A 23496-nucleotide genomic window follows, 5' to 3' on the forward strand; every position below is an offset into this window, starting at 1 on the left:
TGTATGAAAACATCTGGTTTCAACTGTATTTATAAATTATTTCTTATCAGTTTTATCATTTCAAACTACTAAAATGTCAAATTCACATTGTTAAATTGTAGAGTTAAATTATCAAAAGTTGACAAAGGAGATACAAAACAGTGTCACCTCAAGGCAAGAAGTTCACTAGTTTGAGCCTCGGCTCGATCAGTTAGCATTTCTGCATGGAGTTTGCATGTTCTCCCTGTGTTGGGGTGGGTTTCCTCCGGGTGCTATAATGTATGTGTGTAAATGCGAGTGTGTATGTGTGTTTCCCAGTACTGGCGGGTAGATGGAAAGGCATCCACTGCGTAAAACATATGCTGGATTAGTTGGTGGTTCATTCTGCTGTGGTGACCCCTGATTAATAAAGGACTAAGCTGAAAGAAATGAATGAATGACAGAGCAGAGCTCAAGTTCCCATAATGCAATTCATAACCATAAATAAACAGAATACACTTGTAAATCACAAAATACAAAAACTGTTGTTTTTTAGTGTGTGACTGAGTGTGGAATTATGGGAGTTGTGGTCTTCATTATATCCAACAGGACTCCTGCTGAGTTTTAATTACGCCACAGTCCACCATTTTGAGTTCCTCCAGTTGTGATCATGTGGAGACGAAGCAGTGCTGTTTTATCGTACTAAGTACATTTTAGGGTTCTGGTATAATGGTGCTCTGTGCCATTTAAGACAATGCACAACATATTAAGGTTTCTTTGGTGTTTCTGTTAACATCAAAATATTCTATTAGCATGACTACACTTGCTAAAATTGCTTCTTTTCAGGATTTCATCATTTTTCAAAACCTTTAGGATAAGCATATTTCACCCAAGCCTTCAAACTGACATCATCAGAGAAAGACTGTCATTCCAGAGCAGAAGAAGGTGCTTATGGATTAAAGATTACCAAAACAAACTGTTTTTGTGGAATAACTAGCACACATTAATTATTGACTTTAAGACTAACAGTGTGTGCTAGAAAAATAAACACCGTAAATTCTTATTTCATCCAGACTTTGCTAATTTATCTTGTAAGCAGAAAGAATTCTGTAATATTTCTATTACACCTATTTTAAAACTGATCGTACAATGACACAGCAACAGCTTATCAGCGGAGAAGTCATATCATAGGACATACAATATTTATTTAGGAACACAAACAATGATAAGTTAATTATCAGGTAGTCCACAAATATTGTGGGAATGGTCTCAATACAGTCAAACAGGGGAAAACATACATGGAAAACCATTTGGGAACAAGGGACCCCGAAAGAAAAAGTTTGATCAGAAACTGGTGTAAATGGAAAATAAAACATTGTAGATCAGCAAATGAGTTTTTCTTTCTTTCTTCGGATTCATCGTTTGAAATAAACGGCAATAGAAAAGCAGATGGTGCCAGAATCACAAGTTGAATAGGAAATCTTTGACTAAAACTAGCAATAAGACAGAATTCCCCAAAAAGCGTTCATGTAGAATTCCCCCAAAAAGCAAGAAACTACAAAATATGATATACATGTGAATACGTCATGCAAAGTGGCAAGTCTGCTTACAAACATGTTGTATAGTAGTCCGGTTTCAAATGTAGCTTTAGCGGCGTGGATTTACTCTCCCCGACTAAGAAACAACAGTCTGGAAAAAAAGCTCCCTTCAAACAGATTCCAATAAAACTACAAACCATGATTATAAAACACCCAGATCTTTCGTAATCTATTTTCAGACAATCTCTGAGGACATCAGTGAGCTACCGCTTAATGGATATAAAGCAAAGCGTGATGGAAAAATCCGGTTCAAAAAAGTGTGTTCAACTAGGAAGATTCCCTGATTGGTTGAGTAGAGTGTCAGGTGACCAGTGAGGTACGAAAAAGTCCCATTATCCAACGGGGAGAGAAAAGATCAGTCCCATATACAATGTTTAAGTGTGTCAGTCTCTCTCTCTCACACACACACACACTGTACACATGAACGCTTGCATTGAATACTAGTTAGTTAAAAACCGCAAAAAACAGATCGCTAATCCACATGCAACGTCTTGCATAAAGAACACCAGATAAAAGAATTCAAAAGGAAAACGTTGAGAAAAGTTGCTGCCTTAGATGCTAGACGTCAATCTTTGAGAAAATATCAGAAATAATCCACAGGCGCAATGATCATAGTCCCGTAAATGTTAATCTACTCTTTCATTATAAAAAAAAAAACTTGCTCTCTTTCTTAGTAATACAATGTGCGCTTGTTTCGTTCTTCCGCGTATTACCTTCTTGTTGGCTTTCGCTCCTCTTCTGTAAAAGTCCATGTTGCTTGGTTATTCTTGGTGTAGCTCTCTCTGCCTCCATGTTTGGTGAGTAAAAGAGAAAAACGAGAGCCCTCCCCGAACCCTCGCTCCATGGGTCGGTGAAGGTGGGAAGGAGGACAGGTAGTCCAGGCCCTCATCTCTCGGCCTCCATTGCGGCGCTGGCCTTCTGTTCAGATGCCGCTTGCTGGTTGACAGCTGAGGGCCAGCCTGGGGGTGGGTGGGTCTGTTGGGCGGACGGGCCCTGAGTCCATAAACTCTGCTGGTTGGCCATGGGTGGGGCCATGCCCCAGCTGACTGGGGGTGGAGGGGGTGAGGTGGCCATGCTGGGACTGCTGCTGCTGTTGAAGCTTTCCGAGGCTTTTAGTCGAGAGAACATGGTAAGTGCGTCTGGGAAGTTTGGTGGCGTCGCTGGTGTGTTGGCAGGAGTACACATCTGAAATTGAACAGATGGAATAAGAATGATAAATATGCTTTTGGATAGTGTGCATTATTTGTAACACTTTATTTTGATGGTCCAATTGAGTATTAGTAGCCTGTCTGCTTTAAATCTGTTGATACTGCTCCTTCAACAGACATTTAACAATGATAAAGACTAGAAGAAACTTAGCAAGTATATGTCAACTTACACTAACCCTAACCCTAATCTAATAGTCAACTTATAATCTAATGAGAATTATTTGGCATGTTGATGCAATGTACCTTATATTCAACAAACAGACCATCAAAATAAAGAATTACTGCATTATTTCCTAAATTCCAATTTAAAATCTAGTGATATTGTGAAGACAGCAATAACTATAAATGTTACTATAAACATGTACTAACACATTTTATCAATCATAATGTCTGTGAAATGGCATGTTATTGCACGACAGATGGTTATTTTGAAAAGTGATTAGCCTGAAATTGTGCCTTCTGCCAAAATGTAGTATTTACAGTGAATTGTATTAATTGCTACATCAATTTAAACCATAGGTCTCATACTTAATTACTGGAGCAAAACTATAAAGAGCTGGGGCCCTCCAGGGATTAAGTTTGAGACCGATTTTTTTAAACAATCTCATGATACTGTAGAGGTAGATAGGTGTCATTTATTTGGCATAGAAGCCAAAGCCAAGTCAAGTTGAGCTTTATTGTCATTCTGCTACAAGTGTGGACATACAGTGAGTGGAACATAATGTTGCGTCTCGCAGGACCACGTTGTTACATAAATAAGCATGATCATAAATATGAAAGCAACACTGGCCGTAGAGCTGTTAAACCTATACATAACTAAAATACCAGCGAGGTAATCTACTAACTATACATATATTAGAAATACTAACGGTATTCTTCGCGGTAATCTACTAACTATACATATATTATAAATACTTCAACTATAAAAACAACCTAAGGCTTGGCTTGAGTTTTATAGTGAACTTAAGAGAATTTGTTGTGTTTTGTAATTTTGCATGTTTTAAAATTTACTGTATACTTTAAACTTTTATTATACCTTTCAATTCATAGATTTATTTTTACTAAATAATAATAATGGCTCTTTTTGATATAGGTTTAGGCACCAGTATTGTAAAAAACAAACAAACAAACAAAAACTAAAAAACAAATGATAAGCAACCCTAGTAATATTTTTGAATAAAAAATCTTGTGTTCACTAAAGCTGAATTTATTTGATTAGATTTAATTATTACAATTTTAAATTGGTCATATTAGTCATTGCAACACTACTCCCCGTGTATTTTCTTTAGAAAACATTCCAATTTGCTGCTCCAAGTTTTTCAGGATCTTCAAGAAGTTCAAAATAACAGAATTTTTCTAATAAAAATGATTGGAAACATTATTTCTTAACAGTCCCTTTTGATATGATGATGATGATGATGATGATGATTATGAAGTCTTTATTTGTCCCATACTCTTTTACAGTTGAAGTCAGAATTATTAAACCCCTTTTTTTCTTTTTTTAAAAAATATTTACCAAATGATGTTTAACAGAGAAAGGTAATTTTCACAGTATATCTCATAATATTTTTTCTTCTGGAGAAAGTCTTATTTTTTTTTTTTTTTTTGGCTAGAATAAAAGCAGTTTTAAATAAATTAAAAAAAAAAACATTTAAGGTCAAAATTATTAGCCCTTTTGAACTATGTATTTTTTTTTGATTGTCTCCAGAAAAAAACATTGTTATACAATAACTTTTCTAATTACCCTAACCTGCCTAAAATATCTAGTCAAATATTATGTATTGTCATAATGGTAGAAATCTGTTGAAAAAAAATCTTCTCTCCATTAAACACAAATTAGGGAAAAAAATAAACAGGAGGACTAATAATTCAGGGGGTTTTATAATTCTGACTTCAACTGTACTTGTAGCGAAATTGGACCATACACAAACATCACACATTTTAGGGTAAGGATCTAAGGTCAGACGAGAGGTAGCTTTTAGAAAGAGGAAATAAAATACATTTGGGAAAAGGGAGGCGAAAAAAATATATACAGAATAAAAGCTTTATTTCTTCATTTAAAATAGTACTTTTAAATAGTTTTCTTAAAGAATGATTTTTAATAACTTACTTTTATCTTCCTTAATAAAAATGAATCAAATCCTGCCCTTCCTCTAAAAGTAATTTCATGTTTGGCTGATATCACAAACACCATTGTACATATCATCAACAGACCACTTTTGATTATCCAATTTATTCTCAGCACATAAAACTAGGTCACATCTTTTAGAGACTCCAGAAGTAAAAAAGGTATTTCATGTAGATTTTTAACCACATCTTAACATTCGTAAACTAATAAACACATTTGAATCCGTATGATAAGCAACTAAAACATTTTTCCATTGGAAAATCCAGTTCGACTAAGTTGTCCCTGCAGATCGCTCCGACATTCCATCCCTTCCTTCGCATTCTTTCTGCCAGTGTTGACTGGTGCTCTTTTAAAAGTTCTACTTCCTGTTTCTCATCTGCCCTGGCATCACTCTCTCGGTCTTCCTCTTTGTGCCATTCAGCTTCACCATCACCTCAATGACCTCCCCCTATTGTCCTCTATGAACTCGCTGTCCTCTCTCCGCATTTACAGAGGTACACAATAGGCCTCGTGAGAGCAACCCCGCCATCCTGTAATGTTTTTGGCGACAGGACAACAATTACCAAAATAAACAACATTTGAAATCGCCACAAAAGTGCAGCCCGTGGGTTATCTAAGGACTAAAACATGGGGAGAAATTGAGAGATTTTGTGAATGAAAGCTAATTCGGTGGTCAGCGTTTCATTGGGATACTTCCCGGTGTGTCCTTGCTCAGGTATGAGAACCATGTACATATTGTCTTACTGCAGTGATCACATCGGCATCTGTGTCCCGTCCTGTCAGCAACCTTGAATCCTGCTGCCTGCAGTTTTTATTGAACCGCCCGTAAGGATATCTCTCTCTAAAAACCACCACAATTACCCCATTGTGGTCGGTCAAAAGTCTCAAATGGACCTCCGTGTCCCTAGATGGCTTTAATTCTCAAGAGTGTTTACAACAAGAAGTCTAAAGGATTAAAAAAAGCTGCATAAATGACTCTAGTCATGAGTTTAGGAAGCCGCACAAAATGGCATCCGATAATACATCAGGGGTCTGGACAGATGTTGCAGACGTGGAGTTGAAGGTCAGTGGTTTTTTTAAGACAACCGCCAGACTTGGAGCATCTGCAGATTCTCCATAATTCAGTAACATCGACAAAGAGCGTTTCGAGAGGTGCGGTGTACATAACAAACATGCTCCGGCCGACAGCTGGGTTGCTATGGAAATATTTTGGTTCTGAGGACAGATCAGTTGATGAGAAATGAGGTCAGAGTTGGCATAGAAAAACAGAACCTGCGGTACACAGTCCTGCTCACTTTGTCAGCCTTCATTTGTGTTTGTTACACTTCATTTACTTGGAAGCCGAGAGTATGTTTAAAACAATATTAGTCACTGTTAGCTAAAGAGTGTGATTTCTGCATCACCACAGCATCCCCAGACTAAATAAAGCAATTGTTTTCAAACAGGTTTTCCAAATTAGGCATGGGGCGATAACCATTTTCAAGGTATACTACGGTTGGGGAAAGTCAAGGTATAAAACCATCAAAATTTTCTGCTTTACAGTTCCTATACAGCATGTACGATTTTTTATTTACGTTTTTTGTTTTTGTTTTTTTAGAACAACAGTATCTCTAACAGAGAAGATATTGTAAAAAAACTGTGTTTTTGAAACTAATAAAGACAGCAAAAGTTAATTTATTTGAATTGTTAAGCCTAATATGTTTAATGCTCCAAAATATTTTAAATGTTTCTCAAAATGAAATATATTATGTTCAAAGGGGAAAAAGTGTTTGTTTTTATGCATTTAAAAATAACTTATTTAAAAAGAAGTAATTACAATACGATGAAACCGTGATATTTATATCCAAGATTATCATACAGTTAGAACAGAATCTTATACTGGCCCATAGCTATTCCAAACACAGCCCTCGTCTTTCAATGGTTTGGTTAAAAGAAAAAAGGAAGAAAAAAAAAAATCTAACTCACATTGATAAATGATTGTAATTTAAAAAGTGAACAAAAATTGGAAATAAAGATTGTTTCACTGTCCCGTATAGCACATTTTTTCATAAGTGTTTTACTCACATTTTGAATTATGCTTTGCATTGCATTTGCATTTGTGTTTAATGTAGAAGAAAATTTCCATAAAATATAATGAATAATGTCCTGTCAGAATTTTGTGCTTAAATAAACTTAAAGTCTGCTTCCTCATATATCTCTCTTTTATTTTGAATATTAAAAAAACAACAACACTTTAATATTTAGGCATATACCAACCCCACAACTGAGTGCGGTTGCAAAATAAGTTTCCTGTAATACCTGCTCAGACATACACTACCGGTCAAATGTTTGGGGACGGTATGATTTTTTTAAATGTATTAAAATAGGCTTATCCTGCACACCTAAGCTGCATTTATTTAATCAAAAATACAGTACAATTTGCAAAATTGTGAAATGTCATTGCACTATAAAATAACTGTTATAGTAAGTAGTTTATGATTTAATTTGTTGCAGTGATTTTAAAGATAAATTTTCAGCTTCATTACTCCAGTCTTCAGAGTCTCATGTTCCTTCAGAAATCACGCTAAAATTTTTTATGATTTTTATTACTAATGGTAATAGAAATAAAAACAATAATGACTGGAGTAATAATTGAATTTGAAACTACATACAATAAGAAAGCAGTTATTTAACATTTTTATAAATATTAAAAAAAAAATTTTTTTTACATTATAAATGCCGCCTTGATGAACAGAATAATTTTCTTTAAAAAACATGAAAAGAAAACATGAAAAAAAAAATTACCCCAAACTTTTTACCGGTAGTGTATGGGTCATTTGACAACATCAGTAGTGGCCCAATGTTGCCCAATGGCTGCCGGTCAGCTTGGTGCATCCCAGCTTTTAGGTTTTAAAAGTAAAAATAAAAACATTCATTTCACTTATAGAGAAATCAAAAATAAGCAATAAATAATGAAACTATTCAAAATCATCCTACTGTTTACTTGGAGGATGTCAGTTGATGGCTATATGCTGTCCACCTGCATTATTATTTGTATTACTTTTCATTTTTTTTACTTATTATTATTGGTTTTAAAATCATGTAAGTTTAAAAATATTAAACCATTTTAAAAGCATAATTTTTGTTATTTCTGCAAAGAAATCTCCAGCAATCAGAGAATAAATTCAATCAAAAAGTGCAAAAAGTGATACTTTAGCACCTAAATACTCCCATGAAGCACTATAGTGCACTTTAGTGTTCACGAAAATGTTTTCGTACAAATAAGGCCAAATGCAACCGATGCAAGGCGACAAAACAGTTCAGTTTCATCACCGCTAGTTCTTTATCATGAGCTTGGTGTGTCCTAGGCTTAAGTGTTGCACACTATAAGATCTTGCTGACAATACAGGTCAATTGTGGGATTTGAAAATGAAAATCTTTGCTTCAGCAATGTTTTGATTTCAAAATAAATCTTGGCGCACATGAAAAGTGAAAGTGAAGAAAGTGTATAAAGCATGTTTGATAAAGCACATCTGTAACCACTGTTTCATGACATCAGCAGGAAAAAAAACTTTACTATTATTCAAGTAGTCAAACCGTTTAAAACAAGTAAAAGGATTTACAACTTTAATATGAACACGAGACAAAAATGCTCCTCAATTTCGCTGAAAATGTATAGCACAGAAAAGAAACCCATCAAATTCCTTTAAACTAAAACAGTGAAGCAATTCACCACTCCACACTTTCATTGTAGCTTGAAGGGTCAAATACAACCAACTGCTTTGCATCTTCACACAAAGTATACATGGCTCAGTGCTGGAATTATAGAAAGTGAACACATTGTGGCATATGATGTATTAAAAATAAGAATAAGCTTTGTAATGAGATAATTGATAGTTCACTTCAGTGTTGTTGTGAGACAAGAACGCTAGACTGCCTGATCTGCTGTGTGAATATCTGAGAGAAAGAGAAGATGGGAAGTGCGTCAAACAGGCTGCCGTTGCCTTCAGGAGGTGCTTTGATTTTTTATAACAGTAATTTGTGATCACATACTGCAGAGATGCAGAGCTTTTTCTGATCTCTGTACTCTGTTATACTGTGTGTGTGTGTGCTTTTCAAGTGTTTGTACACATGTGAGCAAATGATCTCTCAGTTCGGGGCTTGATTATTAACCTGAGTGTTGACACAGAACAGAGAGATTTCAAATCAAAACAATAGGCAAGCATTGTCTAAAAATGGCATTTTTATGACAAATACAAGGCTTGAATCATAGTCAATATGTGTTTAACTGAAGGACACGACTCTGCGGCCAGTATAGACTGCAGTGTCCACTGCCAAGTGATTGTAAAAGAGTGAAAGTTGTTCAATTTAAGCGGTAAAAGACAGAACCCCTGGAGAGTTATGACAGTTTCAGTCTAAGTGCATTTTAAAGGCTATATAATAGTGATAAATCAAGCAGTGACAGATCCATTCTTCATTTTGACATATATCCAATTGCAACAGCTTATTGAAAAACAAATTAGAGCAGTACTTGATTCTATATATAGTTCACTGATTGGATTTTGGCCCGGTTTGCACTTGTTGGTATTAACTTGTGTGTTTGAGTGATCCAATCATGAGTGGTCAGCCGAGACGCATTACTGCTGACACCTGGTATTAACGTGTTCAAATGAGTCTCGTGATCTCGTCATGCTCTACATCACCTACAGTCCTCAGCGTAACACACGAGAACCACTGAAGAAACAAATCCATGTTATGGGGTTTACAAGAGAGAAGTAAAGCAAGCAAACAGAAACAATGACGACGGTTAAACAATCTCAAATGCAATCTGATTTTTTCCATGCCAGGAACGTAAAGAAGGTTGCCTTCTGTTAAAGTTAAAAGTGGACAGGCTCAAAACATTTTAGATGGTCTTTACTAATGTTTAATGTTGCCCATCAGAATGTAATCAGCATCTTTTGAGATGTGGGCATACAAAAGTCGACGCAGATTAACGTGAAGTTCTGTAAGCATTATGGGATAAGTAGGTTGTGCTCTCACTGTATTGTTCAGTTATAACACACCAATGAACAAGAATGTTCTGCTTATTATATATGCTCATTCATGTTATGCAGTTATGTTGTCTGTTGCTTTAAATGCTTGAGCTAAGCTGATTCTGATTAGTTATCAGTATTTGCATTGTTTATCAGCCAGCTTTTAATCAGATTTTCCCTGCCCCTCCTCCACAGTAATTGGACAGCTACCTAGTGTCATTGGCTTCATTTACATACAACTTTTGTTTCAGTCGGAATTAAATCATTCTGGGGTACGTTTCCCAAACAATGACATAACTCGTAGCTGAACTATCATTGTACGATGCATTGTTTGGGAAAAGATCGATGTAGTAGCGGGTGTTTCCTAAAACCTGTAGTTTCTCATTCGCAGATCTATCGTTTGAACCATGCTAGTTCTGATGTAAAACGCCCATAATGATGCTTTAAATGGGGTGGTAACAACTTCTTTATAGAAGAACCCCATAATCTTTGTGTGTTTGCACACGCATTTAAAAAAAAAATCCAATGTCAGTTTTGGTAAAAACATGCACTCACTTTCCATATTAATTGAAATATATGTAAATGGAACATATAGAGCAAATGTTTCCTTTACAAATATTATTGGGATCATTACATATTCTATTCTAAAACATAAAATCACTTACAAAAGCTAAAACGTATTCTAATATCATATACAGATCAAATAAATAAAAAAAATAATGAGGCTTTTTTTAAAGAAATGAAATTTAATATTTTTTTATTTATTAGGAAATCAAAAAAATCCTACTTTAATAACAATATTAATGATGATTATTATTAAATAGGATGTAGTTAATTAATTTTTTTATTTTTTTAAAATCTACTTTTACAATTTGACACATGCAAACCACAGCAGAAATGTTCTAACTAACAGGCCCATGTCATATACAGTACAGATTCTTAATAAGATACTTAAAATATATAACATACGTTAATGCTTTTAATTCATAGCAGGTTTTTATTGTTTTCACAAGCTTTAAGAGACGTAACATAAATTCCGCTTTTAAATAATAGGTTAGGTTACCTATAGCTTTCGTCATGAGCCATAGCTGTGTTCAATGACATTTTCAAAGTGCACTGTGAAGGAAGCGCAATTGTCAATGAGAAAATCGCTAAAAATAAACTGTAATAATACTTTAAAAGCAAATTTAGGGCTCAACAATAAGGACTGCCCGATGATTCGGGGCCAGCGTAAGAGACGTTCAGGAAAGTAGACAAGATCGTTAATGGCCTGATGGGGCCAGCGCTGCCTTGTCATCAAAGTTTAATTTGCCTGCAACTATTTGTCAATTGCATGAATACAGTCTTAGAATCGAGAAACAGTTTGTGCATTTAAGCCTTTAAATGCCACCTTCTCTGTGAAGTCATAAACACCATATTGCTTTTCGGTTCCTTTTATCTGATTGGATGCTGCGAGCACGTGATTTTTTTTTCTGTAGAAAAGAGATGGCAACATCAAATTAAGGCTAAATGAAAACATCTGTTTCTAACTGGACACAGACATACATGGGTACAACACAACGAAAAAATAAAGTGATGTTTTGCAGTTTGCCATGAGTTTAACAAGACGCCTTTTGTTTTGCAATAAAATACCTGCATATTTTGTCATTTTTGTTTACATAACACTTTGAATTTTGCTCATTACACATTTATTAACATTTTTAAAATATTTAAATTCTAGTTTCACAGACACTATTTTGACGCATTATTTAAAACATGGTTAAGAAATAGTTATTAACTTTATTTTTTGGTGGGGCTAGGGAAAATTTTGTCAGGGCAAGTAAAAATCTGAACCACTGGTGCAATCGGGCTAGCAGAAAAAATCCTTAGCGTTTAACCCTGAAATTAAAACCCTGTGTTTAATTGGGCTTAAAACTAAAATATGCAGGGCACTGACCCTCCAGGACTGAGTTCTGTTCTAAATAATGAGGCTATTTTTTAAGAAATTAAATTTGATATTTATTATTTATTAGGAAATGAAAAAAATCCTACTTTAATAATAATAATAATGATAATAATTATAATTAAGTAGGATGTGGTTGATTTATTTTTTGAAAATCTACTTTTACAATTTGACACGTGCAAACCACTGCAGAAATGTTCTAAATAAAAGGCCCATGTCCTATACAGTACAGATACTTAAAAAGATACTTAAAATATATAACATACGTTAATGCTTTTAATTTATAGTAGGTTGTTTATTGTTTATTGTTTTTGGAGACGTAACATAAATGGTGTCACTGGTGCAATCGGTCTAGTACAGTGGTACTCAAACTTTTTTCATCAAGTACCACCTCAGAAAAAAATTCTCTCTCCAAGTACCACCAAAATGAGCAGTATTGAAATTCAGTAGTGTAGTAGGCCCAGTAAAGCAGCTACAACTCTGCACAGTTAAAAAACGTGGCAGATTACCTCAGAAATATAGGCTATATGTCATATATGGCATATTATATACATCATTTTTGATAAATTTTGAAATGTATTTAGCATGTACATGACATATTTCATTCCTCCACGTACCACTAGAAGGAAGCCCGCGTACCACTAGTGGTACACGTACCACAGTTTGAGAACCACTGGTCTAGTAGAAAAAATCCTTAGCGTTCCACCCTGAAATTACACCTAAACCAGGGGTGTCCAAACTCGGTCCTGGAGGGCCAGTGTCCCGCATAGTTTTGCTCCAACATCCTTCAAAACACCTGCATGGAAGTTTCTTGTATACTTAGTAAGAGCTTGAATAGCTGGTACAGGTATGTTTAATTGGGGTTGAAACATGAAACATGTAGGGCACTAGCAATCCAGCACTGAGTTTGGATACGTAACGCCCTATTCTAAACGAATAGGGCATAGGGGGATAACTGGGAATAGAACACAGCCAGGAACTATTTTTCAGCTCCAGCTCCAGAGGTGTAGTTGCAAGCATACAAGTTTGCAACTCAGTCTGTGAATGTTCGTTGAAGCGATGGATTTGGGAAATGCCAAATCAACTATGTTTGTAACAATGGAACTTGCAACCTTAGTTGAGGCCAACCAGCCAAACATTAACGTCATGATTTTACACATGTGCACCGTACATTGCTCACACTTTTTAGTTTGGGAATCAATTGCTGTAAATGTGGTTTACTCTCCCCACCACACTATTTACACGATGCAATGACCATGACATCAACTCAAGGCCTAATGGTACAGTTCAGACATAATAACTGACTACAGTTGAAGTCAGAATTATTAGCCCCCCTGAATTATTAAACCACTTGTTTTTTTTTCCCCACTTTATGTTTAATGGAGAGCAGATTTTTTACAACACATTTCTAAACATAATAGTTTTAATAACTCATCGCTAATAACTGATTTATTTTATCTTTGTTATGATGACAGTAAATAATATTTTACTAGATGTTTTTCAAGACACTTCTATACAGCTTAAAGTGACATTTAAAGGCTTAACTAGGTTAATTAGGTTAACTAGGCAGGTTAGGGTAATTAGGAAATTTATTGTATAACAGTGGTTTGTTCTGTAGACTATTGATAAAAAAATTTAGCTTAAAGAGGCTAATAATTTTGTCCCTAAAATTATGTTTAAAAAATTAAAAACTGATTTTATTCTATCCAAAATAAAACAAATAAGACTTTCTCCAGAAGAATAAATATGATCAGACATACTGTGAAAATTTCCTTGCTCTGTTAAACATTTAGGAAAATATTTAAAAAAGAAGAAAAAAATTTGAAGGGGTCTAATAATTCTGACTTTAACTGTATGTAATTGCTGCCTTCAATTAGACATTCTACTATTTCTTAGCTTCTAAGCATGTAATGTTTCACACTGTCTGCTTGTCCCACTTCCCCAATTCACTGCTTCCACAAGGGAGAACATCTGCTCTCTTTTATAGGCTACATGGACTGTAGGGTCATCAAGATAAGGAGCTTCGCTAAATGATCATTTTAATCAATCTGTCAGTTAACTGCTAGAAACTATAATCATTTCTCCACCCCGTCTCTAAGGTGCAAGGAAATAATCAGTGTGAGCGTTTAATAATATTGCCAAACTGTTTAAGTCACACCCAGGAACAAACAACTGTTAAAGTTACCAGAACTCGTACCCCTCCCTTTCAGCCCCAATGCCAGGAAAAGGGCCTTTTCTAGTCTTTGTGTGATAAATCCTGTTTTAATTACTGCTGTAACCAGACGAAAACTGGGCATCTCACTAAGATTTTCTTTCTTTTTTTTTCCTTTAGAGGTTACTGTGTACACAGAGCTTCACTGGATGGGATACAAGAATTCCCAAGGAAAAATGTTAAATTCTCAAAAGCTGGAAGAAACCATTGCACAATTCTCCTGAAGTTCTAATGGCCTAAATCAACATACACAGAACAGTTTTTCGTTTAACAATTGACAAATTAAATGTACTAAATTTAGAAGCACTTTAGATTAGGAAATACAATGTTCAGTGTTTCCTCTAGGATTTTTTCCAGCTGTGGTGGCAGGCCTTTTACACAGATCTACCAACTACCTATGATGTTCTTCAATGACAAATGTCGTGAGCGCAGTATAATAAGTCAAGATAGCATTTATCTATTATGAGCATGTGATTTCCTCTGTTCGTGAGCAAAACTTCTTGCATGCCCTCAAATATACGCTCCTCAAGTGCGGATTTTCTTGTGCGCTCTCAAATAAACGCTGCTGAAGTGCGATTTAGAATGTTTATGTAACGAGTATGTCTGCAACATTTTTTTTAGATTTGCTAGGAATATTTATGAATGTCTCCAATAGACCTACAAAGCGGCATTAATGCATCCTGAAGTGAGGTGAAATGGCTAGGAACTCCAGCAAGATACAGTCATTGTATGCAGAGCGAAAGACCTTTATCTATAAAGTACAATTATGGAAAGTGTTCATCTTAACTGAAAGCCATGTAGTGTTTGCTGGCCTCACGCACCTGTCAGTCAGTCAGTCAGTCAGTCAGACAGCATGTCATCTTAAATGTTTAAACAAATAACATACAACACTAATGCGGTTAGAGAAAAGTTTACGCTGTTATAGTTCATTTACCTTTTAAAATATTTTGCTGTGAAAATAACCCGCTATTTTAAAAAAGAACGATTGAATGTTTTGAATGAGAAGCTGTATTGTAGCCATGGTGGGATACATTTTGATGTGGCACCCTACCATGAAAGAATGAATGTAGTGGAAACCAGTTGTATATTAAAATTCAACTTACACAAATTTCGTTTGTTTATTATTAGTACATGTAAAGCACATAAATATATACAGGGCTATAAAATAAGGACTGCCCGATGGGCCAGGGCCAGTGTGAGAAAAGATCGGGACAATAGACAAAATCGATACTAGCCTGGTCGGGCCAGTGCTGCATTGTCACTTAATTTTAATTTGCCTGCGACTATTTGTCAATTGCGTGCAAATACAGTCTAAGAATCGAGAAACACTTTTGTGCTTTTAAGCCTTTGAATGCTACCTTCTCTGAGACGTCATAAACATCATATTGCATTGGGTCCTCTTATCTGACTGGATGTTGTGAGCATGTTATTTTTTTCCCATAACCTGGTAAAAACCAGGACAGCGAAGAGACGGCAAGATCAAATTATGAGGCTAAAAGAAAACGTCTGTTTCTAATATCTTGGAAGCAGACATTTACATGGATAAAACACGATGAAAAATAATGAAGTGATGTTTTGCAGTTTGCCATCAGTTTGGCAAGTCAACCACCTTTTGTTTTGCAATAAAATATCTGCACATTTATGCTATATTTTACTGCTAAATATTTTACTACTTTAAAAACAGTTACATTATTTTCGTATATATATTATATATATATATATATATATATATATATATATATATATATATATATATATATATACCAATCGGGCAAGTAAAAAAAAAAAACCTTAGAGTTGAACCCTGATATATTGCTGTATTTTGCTGACATTTTTCGACATATTTTAGTTCCCTTATAAACTTAAACATAGATACCAAAACCACTAGCAAGCAGTTAATATACTTTAATTTATTGAATGTAGGTAAAGCCTTAATTATCAGTGTCCTCAATATTTGTGACCAAAAACATTTTATGTATTGTATGAAAGTCCAATAATCTGTAATGGTGAGAAAATGTAAAATATTTATTTGTGAAAAAAAGCATCACCTTCAATGTTATTATTGTTATCACACTGCTTTAAATACAAAAATATCTTTTGTGAAATAATACGCTAATGGAGCATATTCTGTGTCATCATTGAGCCGCAATCACACTATATTTTCAGCATGCAAAGTTATGGATGCAGTTGTCATAATATATGAAATTACATTCAGTGGTGTCTTTTAAAACATAAAAATATGATAATACATACAAAATATCAAAAAATATCCCAGGCTTGCGATTCTACTTCACTATTGCAACAATGTTATCCTCAATATTTAAAGTCATTTCTTTTCTTTGAGCTTCAGTCTTTTACTTTAGCCAAGTCTAAGGGATCGCACCATAACATATCCATATTCTATTGGTCAAACGTTTTCTGGTAAAATAAATTCACAGGTCAGAGTTTACTAAAATTTATTCTGGAATGCAAGAAGGCAGAAAACTTTTTTTTTCATTTACATATATGTAAATGAAAGACACGGAACAAAAATAGTGACTGCCACTTTCATAAGAAATACATCGGACCAGGTGATTAATCAAAATAAGAGCAAAGCTACGGTTGTCATGCACATCTTCTCAGAAAAGCACAGTGTGAACAGCTGTAAATTTCCTTGGAAGGCCAGGGGGCACCAAAGGAAACTTCAAATATCGAAAAACTAAAAAAGAAACTCTGAAAATCCCCATAGTGGTAGCTGAATAAATAAGCTTTAACTGCTTTCATTGGTTCAGCTTATATTAATAAACTATAGAATGATCTCACATAAAGATTTGTTTCAAACACTCAACTGAAGTTATGGCTTGCTTGGGACTTGTGGAGCTGATCATCAATGGATTTGCTCTTAAGTGTAAGGACTTTCTGCAGTTAAACTGAACCGCACTGAACTAAATTTCAACTGTGAAAACTGGACTGACACAGTTTCAATTGACTAAACTTTAAATTTAAGCTGCTATGACAATCTACATCATAAATAAACTATAGAAATAAAAATGAATAGTACAGAGCCGTACACAGAGCCATAGTTCACTTAGAAATGACACTGTCATTATCACAGGATAATTATCTTGATGTCATTATCGAAGTCAAATTCAAATTCAAAACCATTTTTTTTTTGCATAGCTTATCGTTGTACCACTATGTGTAGTAAATGAGGTTCCGTCTGAAAATATGTGCTAAAGGTTTATTAGAACCAGCTTTACCAACAAACATTTATTGAAAGGCCAAAAATGCATAATATTTATCCTTCTTTGTCCTACATTACAAATCTTCAAAGGGGAGCCATATGAATTTCATTATACCTTTATGCCAGTTAAGTTTAAAACCTTTTTTAATTATTTATGTTTTAACACCAAATCAGCAGCATCAGCTATATTCATGGCAACATTGGTATTAATTATTTAATATATAATTTACAATCATAACTAGGGCTTTACAATATATCATTTCAGCATCGATATCACAATGTGATCCTTCGAAATTGTCACATTGCAAGATTTTCAAGATTGAGTCTGTATTATAACGCATCATCTGCGTTTGTTTTTGAAGCCTGTGACTGTATGAGGATTGTAAAATCATTCAGCCTAGAGAAATTGTAGCGTTAGTAACTTTAATAAACATTTTATTATAGAAGTTTTATTGAATTATTATTTTTTTTCACTTATTGTACTTGAATACTGTTAGACTTATAAAACACTGTTTGTTTCGCCTGTAACCTTTCCTTTAATTATATTTATCTATGCTTTTAATTTATTTATTACATTTTATGCAGATGCACTTTCCTACAGAATCATCCCAATCCAAAATGATCAATTCTCTCCAAATAGAGATATTCACGTCATCTGTATACAGTACACATGGCAATATATACAGCAAAGTGACAAAATATCACAATATTAGACGTTCCCAATATTGTGCAGGGCTAATCATAACAGCTTATTAATAAACAAGCATTTTACAAAAACTTACAGATACAACAACACTGAAAAAAGATCTTTTAATTCGATTGTTGATAAATATTCCAAAAATCCTCCTGGAAACACCTTTTTCAGCATTTCCCTTAGATTTTTTTCCTAAATAAAACCCTTCTCTGATATAGTTTTAAATATATATGCATGCTATTAAAATGTTTTAGAGTCAAAATGCACTTACACAAGTTACAAATACGTTTTTCTTACCCTTTCAATAAATAAAGTGTGAAAAGTCCTGAGTCGCCAATTCTACACTTGTACACATCGTACAACCTGGTCTTGTCTACTTTCAAAATGGTTTCTATTTCTGTGTGGTATCCAAAGTTTTGAGTATTTCTGTAAATTATGAGCAAATGTGGTGGGAAATTACTACAGAAGCAAGATCACTCTAAAAGACGACATCAAACATTACATCTGTTCAGGGCATGATCTCAGCACTTGACAACATGCCCATTCACAACAATCAGTTCCCATTAATTAAAGTTTAGTAGTTAAACGAACAGCAGTGAACACAGATGTTAACCTTCAGGGAGCCCTAAACATGTGGCAAACTTTAATTGTGGCTGTGATGTTGTCAATAAAAATAAATTAAAGGATCAGTTTAGACCCAAAAAAGAAAATTCTGTCACCGTCTACTAAATGATTTTAAGTTCAAAGATACAGTCGCCATCATCTTCTCATTTCCAATAGTCAATTCTACACAATACTCCAAAAAAAGGAATATAGAATCAAACCAACATACGGTAAAACATATTTTATCATAGAGTATGAGTTTACCGTGGGTCAGAATAAGCTATTCAATGCATGAAAAATTGAAGCACAAACTTGATTAGGACAGCATAACCAATAACATTAAGTGTTGGGAGCCATGCAGCAAAATTACACCTGAAGCTATCTATATTGGGATGCAGAGGGGAAACTATCCTGTGCTTATAGTGTTAAACAATGATTCAAAAACATTCTTGTGTTTTCCCTAAAACCTTTATTCTGCATAAAAAATTCATTGTTGCTGTAACTTAATTTAATTATGAAACCCATTTCCACACATTTGAACTGCATTATAGTTTATATAGTGTTATTTTAACCTATTTGAATTGCATAATTTCAACATAATTTTGGCAAAAAAAGCCCTTGAGCTAAATGTTTTTTTAATAATTTATGTTTAATATCTTTCATTAGAATTACCCTGCCCTGTGGACATAGCTTACTCTTCAGAAACCAATTCATTTCTAATCACCTAATTTGGATAACAGGAATTTTGCGCTATTTATTGCAGCTGCTTTGATAATGAATACAGATAGCTGACACTAATCTCAGATCTAGCTTTAGTACAGTTAGTCTCATTAAGCAATGCACAAAATAAAATAATTTATATTTAAGCTGCCAACACCCATACTCTTCTGCAAGGTGGTAACCTTAAAACTACACATTATATGAAACTCTTCTAAATTTTAAAACCAAATAAGGATAAAAAAAGCCTTTTTCCTAACTTAAAACACCAGAAAACTTTATTGTCAACATTTCCTCTCTTAATTCAATCCCACGCAAGGCATGCATCGAACTATACACTAACAAAGGTTAAACCAACACAATTCCTTCATGTTGTCCCAACACAAAACAATTAGGTTAACTTAATGTTTTACAAATATAAATGGATTGACTATAAAACAAATTGTCTAAAGAAATGATAATAATTGTGTTGTTTCAGCTCATTTTATAAAAGTAGTCTGAATAAACAGCAGCAATCATGTTAATTACAAACAGAAAAAAACAAGGATTGATCTGAAATCTGAAAATATTGCACAACATTATATAGTGGTGTGCAATATGTAACTGAATATCTAAGAAAGCTTTCATTACATATTTTGATATTGATTAAAAATAGTTTTTATTAATGAACAAATAAATATATTTATCAATTTAACAAAATGCAAAAAAACATATTAATTGAATAAAATAAGTCAAGTAATTCTAAATATTAGCAAACAAGTAACGACTTTTGCTTTAATAAACTATTAATTACCTTCTTTTTAATAGTTATTATGGTATTTTAGGTATTGAGGAATATCTAATAAGATAATGCAGAATAAGTAGTAATAATAGAAGTACAAATAAGCAGTAACCAATATCTCAATAACATGCATGCTAAAAAGCAACTAGTTAATAGTGAGAACTGCTCTCTAAAGTGTTACCTTATTATGTATTAATTTTGATTAAGATGATTCTGTAGGAGAGTGAATCATGCATAAAATGTAATAAATTACAAGCATATGATAAAAGCAATAAAGCAAAAATAACAGTGAAATGAACAGTGCATGCTTTGGTTTTCTATATGTAAATGTAGAAATTACACTGCAAAGTCTTTATTGTATAATTAATTCAATAAAATTATTCTTTATTAAGCTTCTAATTGGTAACACTGTTTGTGCCTAAATACTTCAATCTCTCCTAGACCTTAATAACATGCAAATTATAAAATTTTACTCCATTGTGGTTAAACACTGCTTCAACATTGAAGCAACAATCCCATCTTAACATTGCATATCCTGCAATGTGACTATTGCAGATGCACACTTTGCGATATCGATGCTGTAACGATATATTGTGCAGCCCTAGTTACCATAAGAATTATTACATGTCATTTAGATTCAGACTAATGAATAATTTAGAACATTGTATAAAGCAGTCTGATGTACGTGACTCAAAAAACAATTCACTCACAAAGCTAACTTCATTATAGCTGTGTTTACATCTGGTATTAAGATGTGTATCTGTCAATCCAATCACAAGTCGAAGATGTGAAATACTGGTTTAAATGGAGACATATTTTAAGCTTGCCCACTTTCGACCACTTATAGATAGGCTGAAACCATATTAGACTGGATTGCTTTCATAGTGTAAATGCACATGTGGTTGAATGCATTTGAATAGCCACAAAAGACCAGCCACTCTCCACTACTGAATCAATCCTCAAATATTTTGATACATGTTGGTGAAATGTGCAGGTGTGAATTCTTAGGTTTGGTTTGACAGTATAAAAATGTAAAAAGTTCAATGTTCTCTTCCAGTCCGGATTCAAACACAAACTCAGATAGAGTTCAGCATAGTTCTAAGTTAAATGTTACAGAAAAAATGCTGGTCTCTATATTGCTTTCTGTCTGCATGTGCGAGTCTATTTTTACAATAATAGACTGAGAGTTCAGGAAATCAGGAAATTGCTCAAAGTAGACAATAAAAATGGACACTATGTGTAAATGGGAATGTTTCTCTGATCCGATTGAATAACATACATCTTAATACCATTTAAACAGCCTATGAATGATAATCATGTTTTATTCCACACATTACTATTGATTAGGTACAAAGTCCTAGGAAGATCACTATAGAAAGTTCCATTTGTAAAGGGGTGTATACATAGACACACACACACACACACACACACACACACACACACACACACACACACACACACACACACAGAACACATTCTTTAAAAAATGTCCCCATTTCGAACTCACGTTATACATACAAGCATCAGCCAAATAATTACACATGAAATAAATTAATGCTATCATTGTTAATTTATTTTAGTGTATGGAATGGGACCACATTGTAAAGTGTCTATACATCTAATATCTCTATGTTTCAACTGTGACAACATTTATTTATGTATATTGAGTACACCCCATTTTTAAAATGAATATTTTTTTTTCCATTTCTCATTGAATAGGCAATGCATTAACGGATATATTTATTAAAATACTAACTAAATTTTCCATATTTTTAGTTTCTCTTGATTTTTCCTCTTTTTAAATTTGTATTAAATATTTATCTATAACATACATTTGGGTGTACTAGATATTACGTAAGGTATTTTGTTAGATAATCTCCAGATTTGGCTTCAGTACTGACTAATCTAATGCATACGCATTGCACAAATATAATATTGTTTAGCTTTCTATTAAACATAATAATTTAAAAGATAGATTTGTAAGGGTGTACTTATATATGCTGAGCACTGTATTTAAATGCCATGCCAGCAGCACTGGCTTAAATGTTAACATTGGTATTTAATACATAATGTATCATCATTAACAGTTTCTTAATAAACAAGCTGTACACGAAAACATTCAGATAACTGACAATGAGATATTCCAGAACTACATTATTATTACTAATATATGCACATAGCTTATGTTTCTTTATCATCAAGGAATTAAACACTAGTCCTCTGCTCAGGAAGACATTGATTTGGATTGTTTGACCGATGAAAAACCACATCCGTGATACTTTAACCTTGCGGCCATTATTTCATTTCATTTATGCTGCAACACTGAAATACTGCCTACCTCGGCACACTACAGTAATAACACAGAACACAGCTTGTGTGTGTGTGTGTGTGTGTGTGTGTGTGTGTGTTTATTTCTGGAAGTCCCGTCTCTCCGCAACATGGCCGACACTATGGCTACAGCTTTACATTGTTATTGTTTCAGCCACGGCATAAACTGAGCACGTACACTCAATATAACAAACACATGTATAGAAAAAAAAGTTACATTTAATAAATCAAACACTTACGAACAGTAAGCCTACTCACCATTTGATGATGGTGACCATAAGGGATATTTGTCTCTTGAAAGAAGGCACTGAGGGCTGTCTGTGAGTGAAAGATCAGAACACAACATTACTTCACATGCCGTATTATAATAATTACAGGCTATTTTAACATCACGCTAGACTGGGGAACAGTAGGGGTTCGCTTATTTGGGAATGGCTGTAGGATTTATCCTGATCCAAACGAGAAACGAAAGCACAACATTGTATCAGTGTTGAGCTCTTTGAGTGTAATCTGTCAGCGGTCATCTTCATTGCATAATAGCATGGGAAGCTAGTACAGTGTGTCATGTGGACGGATTATAGTATTTAATCTGGAGTAAACTCTAATTGGATAGTAGCCTGTCTGTTGAGCTTTTTGCAATTTTTATACTATAAAGGTGTAGTTTTTCAAACAACAAAGCACATGCAAAGGCAATTATTATATTTAAAAAACGCTCAGTGAGGACACTAAAACACGTTTGGGTCATTGTTATCACTCTGATAATACAGAATGACACATATGCATATGTGTGCTATGCAGTGCACCACATAAACAATGCACTGGCGTAGGCATGCATAGTGTGCTCTCCGCTGCGCTTACCTCAAACTGCCAATGTGCCGCTTGCAAAAGCTGTTTCGCCTGGTCTGCGGCACATCCAGCTGTCAGGACGAACTGGTTGATCATAACTTGATGTTTGAGTTCATCCATTTTGGCTGGTGCTTGTTTCCGAGCCACGAACACTGGTGTTTTCACCCGGGACAGGATTTTCGAGATTTAGCCTCTCTCCGCTTTTCTCTTTCAGTCGTCCACCATTACAGCCGGTTGAGCAAACAC

The 23496-nt window shown here is 34.2% G+C and overlaps 1 protein-coding gene across 2 annotated transcripts; it reads right to left on the reverse strand.

Moving 5' to 3' along the window:
• Positions 1-1138: 1138 nt before the first annotated feature.
• On the reverse strand, positions 1139-23496 carry ubald1a (UBA-like domain containing 1a). Of its 2 annotated transcripts, NM_001002488.1 has the most exon segments (4): positions 1142-2037; positions 2155-2741; positions 22663-22722; positions 23263-23493. In NM_001002488.1, coding segments are annotated over 3 exon segments (468 nt in total). In that variant the 5' UTR covers positions 23371-23493; the 3' UTR covers positions 1142-2037; positions 2155-2441.

Source organism: Danio rerio, chromosome 12 (genome assembly GCF_049306965.1).
Source record: "Danio rerio strain Tuebingen ecotype United States chromosome 12, GRCz12tu, whole genome shotgun sequence".
Classification (NCBI taxonomy): domain Eukaryota; kingdom Metazoa; phylum Chordata; class Actinopteri; order Cypriniformes; family Danionidae; genus Danio; species Danio rerio.